Here is a 15,304-nt window from a genome sequence, read left to right as displayed (position 1 = left end):
AAAAAAAAAAAAAAAAAAAAAAAAAAAGATTATGCTTTGTTAATCCAGGTGTGGTATCACATACCTATAATCCCATTCACTTGGCTTAAGCCCAGGAGTTCAAGACCAGCCTGGGCAACATAGTGAGACCTAGTCTCAAAAAAGACAGTTTAAAAAATAGTAAATGTTTGAGTGACAGATACCCTAATTACTCTGATTTGATCATTATACTTTGTATGCTTGTATCAAAATATCACATAAACCCCATAAATATGTACAGCCATTTTGTATTCATAAAAATTAAAATTAAAACAAATTAAAGATCATGCTTTGTCAATTTTTGTTATGTTCAGTATCCAGGACAAGGCATGGTATATGGTAGACTTTGAATTTGTTGCTTACAATATGGAAAATAATAAATTGATGCTATCTGCATAAGCAGATATACTATAAAAACTGAAAAAGCTTGAGCTTCAGGGTCCCAAAGATTTATAAAAGTAAGATAGGCTTACTGCAATTAGTTAAAAATTTCCACTTTGACTTACCCTCCATCACATCTGACTTCAAGTCAGTGAGATAGGATAGGTTACAAATATTTTGGGGATTAGATTTAGGGGAAGTTGAGTTAGGATGCGTTTAGACTGGATGTAGTGGGCTATATATTTGTGTAATTGACATTCGCTTTGATACATATTTCTATCAAAGTGTAGGAATAGGTTCCAGGAATCCTTCTGCCCACTTTAAAGGACATATCCTAGGTGGTGAAACAAGGGTGCAAAGTCAGGGGCTACATCCCAACATGAAAGCCTCCTACAGTGCCCAGGACCAAAGGATTGTGCAAAGAGGAGAAACAGGGGTTGAAATGTACAATATGAGAAACTAGTAGGCAGAAAAAGGCTTCTTTTCATCAGGTGTGTACAATTATAAGCAGGTAAATCTTTCTCTACAACATCTAGTCAAAAAGGATGTTCCCTTCTGACAAGAATATACTCAAAAGAGCAGAGCATGCACTATCTATTTACTAGTCTTTCCTTTTTGATGGGAATTGCATGACATGGGGTTCGCCAGAGTTTTTGTGTTTGTGCAGTATAAACCCATACCGATACCACAAACAGCAAGGACATCTCTATGTGAAGTCACACATTTTATGCGTCCCAACCTATTGGTTTGCACCTTACCATATCTGATGTATCCGTTTCTGATGAAGTCTGGTGGTTCCTGATGAAATGGTACGCAAAATCGCCAGTCAGCAAAAGTGCCTGGACTTTCTAAATTGTTAATGGTAAATAACAAATTTCAATCTATCACTAGAAGATTGGATTACTTTCTATCTTTATATAAAAACACTTCACGAGGAAGCCATTGGATATTATATGATTTTATTAACAGAATATCACAATAGCGACCAGCTGTCCATTTCAGAGGAGTTTAACTATGGTAATGTCAGCTGCGAAAAACTGTAGTAAGGGACCCCGAGAGCGACCCCAGCAACTTTTTTGAGGAACTCCATATATTCCAAGAACTTGAAATCTTTGCCACTAGGGGAACTCTGAAGTTTCTTTTCTTTAAGGTTGCAGGGGGAATAGTCCAGCGAATGGTTTTGGGTATAACATCCAGTGAGTCTGCTGGTACACAGGCAAAAAAAAAGGGCTGATTTTGTTTTCTTTCAGAATAGAAGTTGATATCACTGTGATGAGGTTTTGATGTTGATTTATGTTTGCTTTGGAAACAATCCAGTCTTTCTGAGTCATAATCATACACTCTCTTCTTTCTGTCACGTTTCTCTTTACTGTGTGTATAACTGTAATTGTGGTCCCAATGACTGTTGTTCTTCCTAAATAAATCAGATCTGGCCTTCTTTCTTTCTTTGCTTTCTGGGTGCATGTGAGACGTGCCTTGTTTTTTTGCAAGATGTAATTTAATATTTGATTCAGTTAAGGAAGCTAAAGAGTAACTTGTTCTGCTCTTGGTAGTCCATGGAAGTTTCTCTTCACTGAATGATACACTAGATGACCTAGACTGAATTTCCACAGTATTTAATGAACTATGACACAACCAGTCAGGAGATTTCATTTTGAAAGATGATCCATATTTCCTGCTTTTGTGGGACTTACAGGAAGGTGATGTAATAATTAAGGTTTCCTTTCTGCACTCTCTAGTACAATGGGAACCTGATTCTTCACTGTAAAATGATTTCAAATCAGTTGTGATTTTGTAGAGATTTTCCAAAGGAATGCCTGTCTGTAATTCAAATAGAATGTTTTCTGATTCCTGACTTAAATAAGTGTTGGCTTCCAGAAACATACATTCCTCACTCTCACTTACTTCAAGACATGAACATTTGTCCAAGTCAGCTGGACTCTCAATGTCTGTCTGAATATCAATAAAGTCTTCAGAAATTTGAGTTTCATTTGAAACAGCTGAACCAGTAGCATTTCCCTGGGTCCTTAAATCAACAGATTCATATGTATTCCTTTCTTGAAACCATACGTGATGTTGTTTGTTTTTTTCTGGAGTCACATGGAATTCTGACTCTGAAAGAACTTGAGGATCTTTCTTCCTCGGGCTGTGCAGATCATGGTCAGAAGCACACACAGGGGTTGGCTCTGGGAATTTTCTGATGAGTGATGAGTTTTCATGGGGACTTTGCTTTTTGAAAGAAATATGTTGTTCTAACAGTTCTGTATCAATGGAAAGACTACCACTTTCTCCACCAGCATCTACTTTTTTACACATTGCAATTGTGTTTAACTTATTATGTTTGGGAAGTAAATTTGGCTTAGGGAATGTACTTCCAACAGGAAGCCCCAGGAGAAAACGAAGGTATTTGTATTGTAAATCAAGATCTATTTGATGGAGAGACTTTTCCTCAAAAAGTAACAAAATTCTGTTTTGTCGTTTTGGTCCTGTGAAACCAGGATGAATACAGTTAGATAAGGGTTTCTTTCTCTCACGAGCACTGGTCATTGCATAAGATTCTCTTACAATTCTGGGAAAGGCTTTCATTTGTATCTCCAATGTTTTCACAGAAAAGTGCATGAGGAGTTTGCCTTTTTCTTTTACTGAGTGCTTTTGGAGAGTATGAGGCAACAGCATCTCACTAGCAGAAGTCACTGAAGATGTTCCATTTTCTAACTTATTAATACTCTGTGGCTTTGTGATTGTCTCCTCACCACCACTTGAACTATCAACAGTCAGTGTCTTCATATTACTGACAAGAGGTGAATCATTTTGGTATTTATGTTTTGAGTTAGGTTCTATGGTATCAGTCCCTTCTAGAGACATAAAGCTCATTGTTTTATGTCTCGAATAGAATCTCCAACTGTTATCTTTTAAAATAGTCCCTTTTGGATAAAAGTTGAACATTTGTAAAGATTTTCTTGCCATCTCTGGTATCAGATTCAGTTGTATTTCAAGTGCTTTTGACTCTAAATGTTTAGTAAGCTTATTTCTTTCTTTGGGAGTAAACTGTTCTAAAAGGGGTTTGTGCTGCAGTTTGGGATATATTACTGTTGATATTGTATCTGGGCCCTCTGGAACAGGTGGTGACTTCAAGTTGTCAGGCTTATAGGCTTGTATGTTACCCAGTTTATCGGAAGAAACTTTGTCTTGGATCATATTTTTAACCTGGGATTGAGAGATATCTTTGGTTGCTTCACAAATGGGAAGTAAATGTTCTGCATTTGTACTGTCTGCAACTATTTTGACTTCATTACTTTTAACTTGAGGCGGTATGGGCACAGTTCCTGGGAAAGCTTTTTGTTGCTGAACCTTTTGTGTGCTCATATCCCATACTGGTTCACTCTGATCCCTTTGCTTGGGTAACTTTGGATCTTCAAGCATAGATGGACACTCTGTGGGTGTCAGAATGCGTTTTGGAATCTTTTCTTCCTGCTTGATGATACGTAAGTCTGGTTTTTTAATGATCCTTGAGACATCATGCCCTGGAACAATCTGTTCTTTTGTTTGTGCTTTTAAGCATTTTTTATTCATTTCACTTCTGAGGTTTGCTTCTGATTTGACATCAGAAAGTTTCTGCATTTGTTGTTTGTCCACTGCAAAGGACTGGGGATCTTGTGGAACTGTGTTTGTAAAATCCTGTTCCCCTTCTACAATTGTTAAAGTGTCTCTCTTAAACATTTCCTGGAATTTGGTGTTTGGTGATTTTTCCTGGAATTTGGAAAGACAGATTCTCTTTTCTCTTTCTCGGTTTGTCTTAGAGTCAGCGTGAGGTGAACGCATCATGGAAATAGAAAGACTTCTGATAAATATTCCTGAGACATCCTTACTCCACGAAACCATGTTCTTTAGCTTAACATCATACTCTAATTTCTTTCTATTGCTTGGTGTACCACGCCCTGTGATATTAAGCATCTGTGGAATTGGGTGATTCTGGATTTTCATAGTTAAATATTTGGTGCTCAATTCTCTTTTCAGATCTCTTATTGTTAATCTGCCTTTCTGGTCTTTACATTTGGGAGAAAGAGGAACATATGAATAAAATGAATCCAAAACATTTCTTTGAAATAAGTTTTGTAGTTGAATGCTTTGTTTTGCATTAGATGCTTCTAGTTCTTTTTTCTGCTTTTGCATGGTTAGGTGGCTATTCTCCCTTTGAGTGATGACCTGAGTCTTCATTTGAGATTCCTCTGCCTTTAGAGATGGAAGATGCAGGTGTGCACTACTGCTTGTGTCCATTCTTCCTCTCTTCTTCTCCAGACTGGCAGTCCTGGCCTTGTGCATCTCTGTTTTCTCTTCTTCCAGATGTAAGGCTCTGTTTGCACCTATTTTTAATTTCCCTTCTTTCTGATTCAGAGTAGTATCATTGTCCATTTCTATTCTTTTATGCTTTAGATTTATATTGGTGTTTGCATCTGTTTGATCTTTTTCCTCCAGATCTCCTGATTGAAATGGAAAAGTCCAGGGAGGGAATAGGGACTTCGGAAGCAATTCCAGAACACCTTCCTCTTGTTTTGAAAAGAGCAATGCCTGCTCCTTTCCCCCTTTTGCATGGTCAATCTCTGTCATATCCATGTGCATTCCTGGTAGCATCTGTAGGCTGGGGTGTGCTGTTGTTTTCTTGTCCACATCTGTTTCTGATAGTGTCTTCTGCTTTCCACTTTGAAGTAGAAACTTAAGAGAAAGGATAGTGTTGGGCCTGGTCTTGCGTCCATGTTCACACCGTCGCATCACTTGCTTTTTCATGACAATATCTTGTTCTTCTATATTTTGGGGGGCATTCCAACTGATGATGATACTTATTTTTTTGAGTGATCCCTTTGTCTGTGGTGCTAACACTTTGGGAGAAAACATTTTGCTGATTTTTTCATTACTTTGTACTTCTTTCCCTGGCTTATCAAACTTACATGAACCTGCAAGTTCTGGAGATACTTTTGATGAAGTTTCTTGCTGGTGAGCATATCTCTCTGAAACAGAAAATCCTTTTGAACTTGTAGGGGTGCCAAATGTGACATACAGTTCCTCAGATATTTTCCTTAGCAGTGAAACTGAAACCTTAGGACTGATTTTATGGTTTAAGTTATCCATTATTTCAGTTTCTTGCTGAGTCTTTTTCCCTGTAAAGAGCCATTGTAGCCTTTTCCCACTTCTTATGGTACCAAACCCTGTGAAATAAATGTCCTCATCCTCTGAATTTAAAACTAACCGATTCAAATCTCTTTTTGACCTGACTCGTGAAGGTTCATTCCTTTGCTGGATGCTGATCATGAAGTTTGCCATCCACTGTTGCTGTGCCTCTGGGCAGGGCACATACTGTTCTGCTTGCTTAACAATGTTTTTATCATCACCTTCAACTGAGTCTCTATTTGCTATTTTCTGGGTATTTGAGGGTACGTGGAGATTTTGCTGTGGACAAGATGATCCTGTAATTCCTGGTGTGTCTTTGTCTATTTTGTTCCCTGAATCCAGATAAAGAGGAGGTGCTGATGATACAGAAAGAAAAGTCCTTGACGGAACCACACATGCTTCATCTTTATCTTTGTGTACTTTTTTCTCCAGTTTGTTAATATTCAACACTAATTCCTTTGCATTAAGGATATGTGACATTGGTGAAATCCTTGGCTCTTGGCAGTGTATCCTGACCCTCATATCTATCCTTTTCACTTCAAGCCTGTTTTCTTTCTGTGACCTATGTGGCTTTCCTTTTCTTACATCACCATTCCTTGCCTCTGCATCTGCTGTTTTCTCTGTATCTGGTAATGCTGATGGCATTAGTGGAAGCAAAAAGGATGTCTTACCTCCAAGCCTTTCTTCATCTGCATGCGTAGCTCTCCCCAGTTTAAGGTTAGATGGCAATGGTTTGGAACAGAGTATGCAGTTTTTTCTTTGAATCATACCTGGTGGTTTATCTTGACCGTCATGTTCCTTTCGTCCTTGCCCTCCAAAGTTCACTTGCAGTTCTGTTCTGTGGAGCATACAGGAACGAGGTGACTTCTTTGACTTCAAAGTTATATCTGTGCCTCTCATATCGATTATTTTTTCTTGGTTCCTCTCTTCTTTTTGAGGGATATGTTGTTTTTCATTTTTAACATCTTTTGAGATATCACCAACAATGGACTCTCTATGTACAGTCTCCCCTATGTGTGATATTCTCTGCAAAATAGGTCTTCTAAGCCTTAGCAATTCATTATCTGAATGTGTTTCTTTATCCAATTCCAGTTGAGATAGGGATGGCAATGAAGTGGATTTGGTCAGAACCGCACCTGGTTCAGCTTCACATTCCTGCGTCTTCTCTTCCTGATGTTTGGGGAATATTATGATGTTTACTATTTGCACATCATCCTCTTCCTTGTTCTGCGACACATGTTTTCCTTTTTGTAGAAAAATTAAAATACCACTAGCAATTGGCCTTATATATGTGCTTCCCTCAGTATCTGGTGATACCTGGAGTTTTACTAGGGGAAAAGAGGATCTTGTTAATATTGGTATGCTTTCCTCCTGGAACCCAGCACTCATGTTAGGGTGAAGTGGGGAGGATCTAGAAGGACTCTTAGACAACATGACATCTGGCCCACTTTTAACTTTCTGGACCTTTTCCTCCTCTTGCTCTCTAGTTTTCCACTGAAGGTCACTTAAACTGTGTGTATGTAAGACAGGCGATTTCTTTGCCTTCAAATACATTTTGTTGGGTTCCAGTACACTGGTCATATCCACAACTTTTTCTCTATCCTTCTCTTCTTTCTGTAGCAGGTGTGCTTTTACTTGCTTTACATTACTTGAAAGTTCTCCATGGGTTGCTTCTGGACATGCTATTCTCCCTGCATCTGATGAGTCCTTGAACCGTGACTGGGGGAGAGATACTTTTGTAATTCTTATCACGTTCTCTTCTCCTTCTATTGTATCAAACTTAAGATAAAGTGGAGTAAGTAAAGAAGTATTCATGCTTGTCAGACCCGTAACTTGTTTATTTTTATCTTGCTGAATCTTTCTTTTTTGTTCTTTATTTTTCCACTGCAATTTTTTGGTATTGAGTATCTCTGAGAGTAGTAATTGCTTTGCCTTCAGGTCCGTACATTTGGGGAGCATTTTGTCTTCCGTATCTATTCTGAGTTCACCTTTCTCTTCTTCCTGTGCTATGGGTTGTACTGGTCCTTTTGAGTTGCTTAACGTGTAACCACGTAGTGACTCAGTGTATGCTTTTTTGCCTGAATCTGACGAATCCTGAATCTTGAGTGGTGGAAAACTGAATTGTGTTTTTCCTAATGTGCCTTCCTTTTCATTCCTTCTAGTGTCACATTTCAGGTAAAATGGAGGAGGAGGCAATGAAGGAGAAGGTTTCCTTGGAACCACTCCGGGTTCCTTTTTGCCTTCCTGTACTCCTTCCCCTTGCTCTTCAACATTCAAAGGGTAGTTCTTTCTATTGCATAGAAGTGCAAGTGGGGATGCCTCTGGTTTCAAATGTATCCTTTTGGGGAGTATTCTACCTTCCCTGCCTTCTATTTTTACTCTGTCCTTTGCCTCTTTATATGGCATTTCTTGATTTGCTTTTAGTATTACTTCATGTGAGCTAATACCTTCATTTGAATTTGCACATCTGCTTTTTCCTGCACCTGATGATATAGGAAGCTTTAGTTGTGAAGGAGAGAATCTATGGTGAGAGAGAGAAGGCATGAACAGATGAATTTTTGTCAGAATCACGTGAGGACGTCCTGTCCTGTCCCGCTTCTGTCCTGCTCTCTCTTTTATGCCCCACTGTGGCTCCTTTCTCTTGCTCAGAGGACTGTGCTCAGTGCTGCTGAACACTTGTGGAGGTGCTGATGTCTTTGCCTTGAAAACAGCACCACTGGGGTGCGTCAGGCCATGCATGGATACTGTTTGTACTCTGTCTTCTTTCTGTGGGAGAGGTTGTTGCTCTTTCTTTACAAGGCTCTCTGTTGGCTTTGTAGGTGCTGTTTGCTCTGAAGGCAGTGATTCCTGGATCTCAAGAGGTTGCATAAAGCTTCCTGGTTCACCTTCCTCTTTTTTTATTGAGTCTAACTCAAGGAAAGCTGAAGAAGTGACAGAAGGACAAGTTTTGTTCAGAAGCACAACTATTTCCACTTCACTTTCTTGTGCCTTTTCCCCTTGTTTACTGATGGTCACCTGCAGTTCCTTTGTTTTTAGTATATGGAAAAGGGATGATTTCTCTGCCTTCACAGCTATGTACTTGAGATGCATTACACTTTTCTCTGAAATATTTGCTTTATCCTTTTGGATCTGGGCCATGTATTTTGTTCTTTTTGAATCACCTGTGATATCATTCAAATACAACAAAGTATATTTTAATTTCCCTGTATCTGATGATTCCATGTGCCATGAGGGTGGAAGAAAAGATCTTGTTATTCCTTGTTCCTCTTTTTTGCCTGCTGTTCCTTTGTCTAATTTACAGTGAGGTAGAGAAGGTATTGTCAGAAACTCATCTAGCTCACTTTTTCTTTCCTGTACATGTCTCAATTTTTCTTTTAAGTTTGTTGGTACTTCTCTAGTTTTGGAGCCACTGCTGCCAGGAATATTGAGTGTGTGTGGAAGTGATAATTGCTCTGCCTCAAAAATTGTGCCTTCAGGTTGCATTATATAATCCACACTTACTATTTCTCCTCTATCTGCTTCTTTCTGTGGCTTGTATTCTTGTACTGTTTTTACATCATTTGAGCTATCCACCGCAAATGAGTTTGTATGTGCTATTTTCCCTGCATCAAATGATTTCTGCTGCCTTAGTTGCAAAGCAGCAGATTTTATTATTCCTTGTAAGTCTTTCTCTCCTTCTTTTCTTGTGGTCAATTCATAACGAGTTAGAGAAGACTCAGACGGCAAATATAGGAACAGAACTGTTTCCTGTTTACTCTTGTGTCCATCCCTTTTCCCTTGCTCTGTGCCTGTTCTATCTGCTTGCTGTTGCCCTTCAACTTCTCCATCCCTTTTCCTTTGCTCCTCACCTTCTCTGTCCTCTTTCCCTTGCTCCTGTCCTTCTCCATCCCTTTTCCCTGGCTCTTTAGGATTCAGTAGTAGGTTCTGTGAAAGTGCCTTCTTTCCTTTCAGATCTTTGTCTTTTGGATGCATTAAGTCTTTCTCAGCTGATATTTTTACTTCATCCTCTTCTTTCTGTTGCATGTAATCTTTTGCTTTTTGTACTTCACTTGTGATATCACCCTCACTAGGCACTCCATTTGCTTTTTTCCTGGTCTCTGATGGTTTCTGAGGCCTTAGTTGTGAAATACCAGGTCTGATTATTCCTTGTTGGTCTTCCTCTCCTTCTATTCTTGTGACCACTTTATAATGGGTTAGAGAAGAATTGGAAGGCAAATATAGGAACAGAACTGTTTCCTGTTCACTCTTGTCTCTGTGCATTTTCCCTTGCTCTATGCCTACTCCATCTGCTTTCTGTTGCTCTTCAACTTTGTGATCCATTTTCCCTTGCTCTATGCCTACTCCATCTGCTTTCTGTTGCTCTTCAACTTTGTGATCCATTTTCCCTTGCTCTTTGTCTTCCCTATCAACCTTTTCTTGTCCTGCACCTCTTCTGTCCTCCTTCCCTTGCTCCTCACCTTCTCTGTCCTCTTTCCCTTGCTCCTGAGCTTCTTGATCCATTTTCCCTGGCTCTTTAGTATTCAATGGTAGGTCTTGTGAAAGTGCCTTCTTTCCTTTCAGACCTTTGTCTTCTGGATGCATTATGTCTTTCTTAGCCGATATTTTTACTTCATCCTTTTCTTTCTGTTGCATGTAATCTTTTGCCTTTTGTACTTCGGTTGTGATATCACCCTCACTGGCCAGTCCATCTGCTTTTTCCCCTGCCTCTGATGATTTTTGGTGTGATAGTTCTGCAAGACAGTATCTTGTTATTTCAGTGACATGCTCTGCTTTTTCTCTCCTTGTTTCCAGTTGTAAATGAGAAGGAGAAGGGATGGAAGTGCAGGCATTCGTCAGAAGCACACTTGTTTCACCTTTAATAAGTTCTATGTTTTTCTCTTGCTCTTTGATGTCCAACTGAATTCCCTGTGAAACTGATGATTTCATTTTCTTCAAAGGCCTATTTTTTTCCATTTTTTGCCTCTCCTGTTCTTTTTGCAGTATAGGTTCTAGGGCCTTTTTTACACGGTTTGAGATATTATCAGAAATACACTTTTCATATGCTATTTTCTCTGCGTCTGATGACTCTTGGAGATTTGGTTGTGAAAAGAGGATCTCATTTTATTTCCATGGCTTCCTCTCCTTTAATTGTGTCCACTTTAGAGTAAGGTGGAAAAGAGATGGAAGCAAAAGGTTTGTTCAAAATCTCAACTTGTTTATCTTTCTGAATCTTTCCCCCTTTTTCTTTGATGCTCAACACTAATTCTTGGAATACTGAAGGCTGCTTCACCTCCAGAGTTATTCTTTTGGAATGCATGTTTTTTTCCAAAGCCTTTTCCACTCTGTCTTTGTCTTTCTGTGGCATATGTTTTGCTTTTTTGATACTGCTTAAACTATCATCAATGGGCTGCTCACATTTTTCCATTGTATCTGATAATTCCTGGTGTGTTGATAATGAAAGACAGAATCTTGTTATTCCTCTCATGTATACCTCTTTTATTCTGGGATTCCATTCCAAGTGAGGTGGAGAAAGAATAGAAGTACAGAGTTTATTCTGAACTACATTTAGATTACTTTCATCTTCCTGCATAATTTTCTCTTGTTTTTTATTGCTCTGTTGTGGTTCCTTTCCATGCAGTAAATGTTTAAAAGGTGATTTATTTCCTTTCAAAGTGATACATATGAGGCCCATTATGTCTTTCACATCTACTATATTTTCTCTATCTGCCTTCTTTTTCTGTGGAAAACATTTTGATTCTATTACATTACTTAAACTCTCTCTATTAACTGACTCTGCAAATGATACTAGTCTGACATTTGATGATGCCTGAAGCTTTAGTGGTGGAAGGCAGCCCTTTAGAATTCCTGACTTACCTTTACCTGCTTTTGTTCTTGAATTTGAATTACTATGTGATAGAGATGGTAAAGAAGTACACAAGTTTGTCAGTTTCATACTTGATTTCCCTTTACCTTCTTGTATCCTGCCCTCTTGTTTTATAATGTCCAACAGCAAAGGGAATTCCTTTACACTGAGTATATGTGGCAGTGATGACTTCCTTGGCTTCAAAATGATATTAGGGCTTTTTGTTCTTTTCACATCCATTGCTTTCACTCTAGCCTTCTTCTCTCCCTGTGATATACGTTGTTTTGTCCTTTTAACATTACTTGAAATCACCTCATCAATTGTGTCTTTATTCAATTTGAAGTGAGGTAAAGAAAGAATAGACTCACATATTTTTGCTGCAACCAAATCTCGTTCACTCATTCTATGTTTCACATTGACCATTTTCTCTGTCACGTTCCACTGCATTTCTAGTCTGTTACTTGGGGAACCACAGTCACTGGTATTGAGTATATGTGAAAATACTGATTTCTTCAATTTTGAAGTTCTTCTTTTGTGGCATATCACGCCTTTCCTAATAACTTGTTTTACGCTATCCTTCTGTCCTTTACTTTCTTGCAAAACAGGCATGGATGCAGAAAGAGAATGTAATGTTACAGGCAGACACACTTCTTTTTGTACCTTTTCATTTGCCTTATGTGTTTCGATCTTCTTCCCAAGTCTTAACTTGGGTGAGCTATTATTTGATATTAAATCAAATACCTGTACCCCATCTGATGATTTCATTCCTTTTGGAAATAAGAGACTTGGATATTTTATAGTTTTATGGTATGATCCTAAGAGCAGCATTGTATCTTGTTTTTTCATCTGCCTTGGAGTAATCAAGGGCATAATCCATTCTAGTCCATTCTTAGTTATAGTGCTTAGTTGATCTTCAGAAAACAAGTCTAGTTCTGGTGTCTGGCTTGATAAATCACCTCCTTCTGATAATGTTTCCTTTTCCTGAGGCATTAAATGTTGCAGGAGACAAGGATACTTTTGAGGATAAGATATATGCTCCCAAAAGTTCTTGTAGGAAATTGGTAGGTACTGCCATTTTTGTCCTGTTTTGAGTAAGGCTTGTCTTTCTTTACTGTTTTGAGTATATCCAACTATGACATCCTTTTGTTTTACTGCTCCTCTAGTCTGTGAAATTAAATAGTCATAATGCGGAATATCCATAGCATCTAATTTCTCTTGTTGCATAGATGCATTGAACTGAAATAGATCTGTTTTGGAGTGAGATTCAGGCTTTGGAAGAGCCTCGTATGTACATTTTTCTTCCTGCTCTGCCTGTCTTGGAAAAAGCAAGCCAATTCCTTTTGTATTTGAAGTGTGGTACCCTAAACTATCAACTGCCTTTAATGCTTTCCTTACCTTTGGTGACTTAATCTGAAGTATGTCCATTAGAGAGTGAGAAACAGATGCTGGAAAAGCTTCGTGTATACTTTCTTGTAGATATTCTTTTCTTCTTTTAATATGCAGATTTATTCCTTCTGAACATGGAGGTTGATCCACCAGAATACCTACTTTGTGTGATGCTTTCTCTACCATTGGGCTTAAAACTTTTGAACTCATGATTTCTTCTGCTGAGTCTTCTTTCTTGGGATTTTCAACATGAAGGTGATCCAATATGCAAGGGAAAATGGATTCCAGAATATTCTCTTTATTCTGATAACAATTACTTAGATGCTTCATCCTCGATTTTTTTGAAAAGTCCATTTTCTGTCTATTTGATTTTAATGTAATATCCAACTTTGATTGCTCTTTTCCCCAGAGATTTTCATTGAAACTTTCAGAGATGGTAACGTTTTCTTTTCTTGTTGTATTCACTGTCTGTTTTAAGTGAAGAGGGTCTTTATTTAGGAAAGATTCAGAATCCAGAATACTTTCAGGAACATGATCTGGATTCACCTGTTCTTTCTGCACTGCAGGCACTTTGTTCTGGACCTCTGAATTCGTATAAAGAAATTTCTGCCCTTTAGAACCTACAAAGATAGCAGTTTCCTTTAATCCTTCTCTTCCCAGTACATGTGAACTATTTTTTCTGTTAATGTACACATCTTTTTCCTCAGCTACCTTTCCCGTGTTTTCCAAATGAAGAGGTTCCATAATGGGGCAGGCCATAGACCCCAGGTTTGTCATAGAAATATCTTCTTGTTTCAGCAATTCTTGCTCCTGGCAAGTCTTCTGTTGAGAAGTATCCAACTCTGTAAAAAATACATTCTGTCCTTTTGAGTTTAGTGGAATATCTAGTCTCTTTGATTCTTCTCTCTCCCATGGAATTGAAACTGAATGTTTGGCAATGCCCACATCTTTTTCCTTTGTTCTTTGTGCGATGAAGAATTCAAGTTCTTCATCTGTTCTAACTCGTGGGGTGTCAAAACTACTGTAATTGATTTGTTGTGAACTAATCCTTAACGGTCCAATATAGTATTGGGATATGTCTTCTGAAATGCTTTGGTGTTTTTGTTCGTTTTCTCTAATATCTTGTTCCTGTTTTCTAAGAATGTTGGACGTATCAGTACATCCCGACAATGACCTTTGCATTTCTTGTAGCGGTTTCTCCAGCTTTAGCTGTGGAAGAATGCATGCCCTGTCTTTTGACTCGTCTTTCTCCATTTTATTTTGTAAGCTTTTAATGCTAGACACATAGTATCCAGAGTCATAAACAGCCTTTAGAACTCGATGTACTGCATTTTTACTCAGCTGGAATGACTTCTGCTGCTGGATGTTACCTCTCAGTTCTTTTTTATTGCTTGCGGTACCATATTCAAGCAGCTGGGAAACTGGTATTCTCTTTGCCTTCAATTTTATCTGTTTGGTATGCATAGTACTTTCCACATCAGCTGTCTTTGCCTTATCTTTATGTCTTATGATTTTAGGAAAAATAGATGTGTAGGGATTAGGATAACTCCAGATAGTTCCTGAGACACACAGCTCTTGCTGTTTCTTTTGCAGGGCAAGTGTCTTGGGATCTGCCCGTGTTTTCCAGTCTGCAGTTTTAGATTCTTTCTTGTTTTCAATTTGAAGTAGATATATCTTAGAGAAAAAAACAGATTCTGGATTAAACTCTTCTGCAACATTTATCTTTGCTTCTTCATCTATTAAATCAGCTTCTGTTTTCTGGGGAGTAATGTTCCTAGAACACACTGTATTCATTAAAGGTGCTTCTGTTTTGAAAGGACCAGGCTCTCTCATTTGATTTGCTCCAAACTCAGACGGCTGGATATCCTGTGGAGCTGTTTGAAACAAAACCTGTTGTCCATGCCCTTCCTTCTCCCTCACTTTTGCTTTGTTTAGGGAATTTCTTGTTTCAGAAGATTGTTCATATATATCCCAGGTACTAGGTGATTGCTCCATATTTATGCATAGTAGACGAGGTATAGAAACACATATAGATTTTAGCTCTGCATTTAATGCAACTTTATTTCTCTCTCCTTCTGTCTTCTGGGCTTTAAAGTTCTGTTTCTGTTCCTTATTAACGTTTACAATAGCATACCCTGCAGTATTAAGTGATTGTGAAACTGCTGATTGCTTTGCCTGCAAAGGTCTACCTTGGGAACTTGACCTGTCAGCTATTTCAAGGCTGCCATTCTGTCTTTTAATTTCTTCTGAAGCAGGCGAATGCCTGCCAACAGAATCTGGGACAATTGCTGCCAAATTACAGAAAGCTTTTTCTTTGGAAACAGAATGGCCAATGTTCTCTTTATCATCTTTATTTGATATGACATCATCTATTGCCTCACTGAGTTCTGCACAGTTATCTGATTTCTCCATCCTTGGGAGCCCAACTTTGAGACTTTCTTTTCCATTTTGTTTTCTTCTATTTTACATTTTTTTCTGAATTCCCTTTGTAAAACTGACTTTTGAGATACA

At 38.4% G+C, this 15,304-nt stretch overlaps 1 protein-coding gene across 1 annotated transcript in view; it reads right to left on the bottom strand.

Annotated features, from left to right (window-relative positions):
* Positions 1-1,341: 1,341 nt before the first annotated feature.
* Positions 1,342-15,304, bottom strand: part of LRTM3 (leucine rich repeat transmembrane protein 3) — a 29,563-nt gene continuing 15,600 nt past the window's right edge. Inside the window, 5 exon segments of the mRNA XM_017861556.1 lie at positions 1,342-9,842; positions 9,903-10,663; positions 10,665-14,547; positions 14,866-15,254; positions 15,256-15,304. Coding sequence (XP_017717045.1) covers positions 1,423-9,842; positions 9,903-10,663; positions 10,665-14,547; positions 14,866-15,254; positions 15,256-15,304 — 13,502 coding nt within the window. The 3' untranslated portion in view covers positions 1,342-1,422.

Source organism: Rhinopithecus bieti, unplaced genomic scaffold, assembly GCF_001698545.2.
Source record: "Rhinopithecus bieti isolate Rb0 unplaced genomic scaffold, ASM169854v2 scaffold_2254, whole genome shotgun sequence".
NCBI lineage: Eukaryota > Metazoa > Chordata > Mammalia > Primates > Cercopithecidae > Rhinopithecus > Rhinopithecus bieti.
This window is presented reverse-complemented; position numbering and strand designations above follow the sequence as displayed.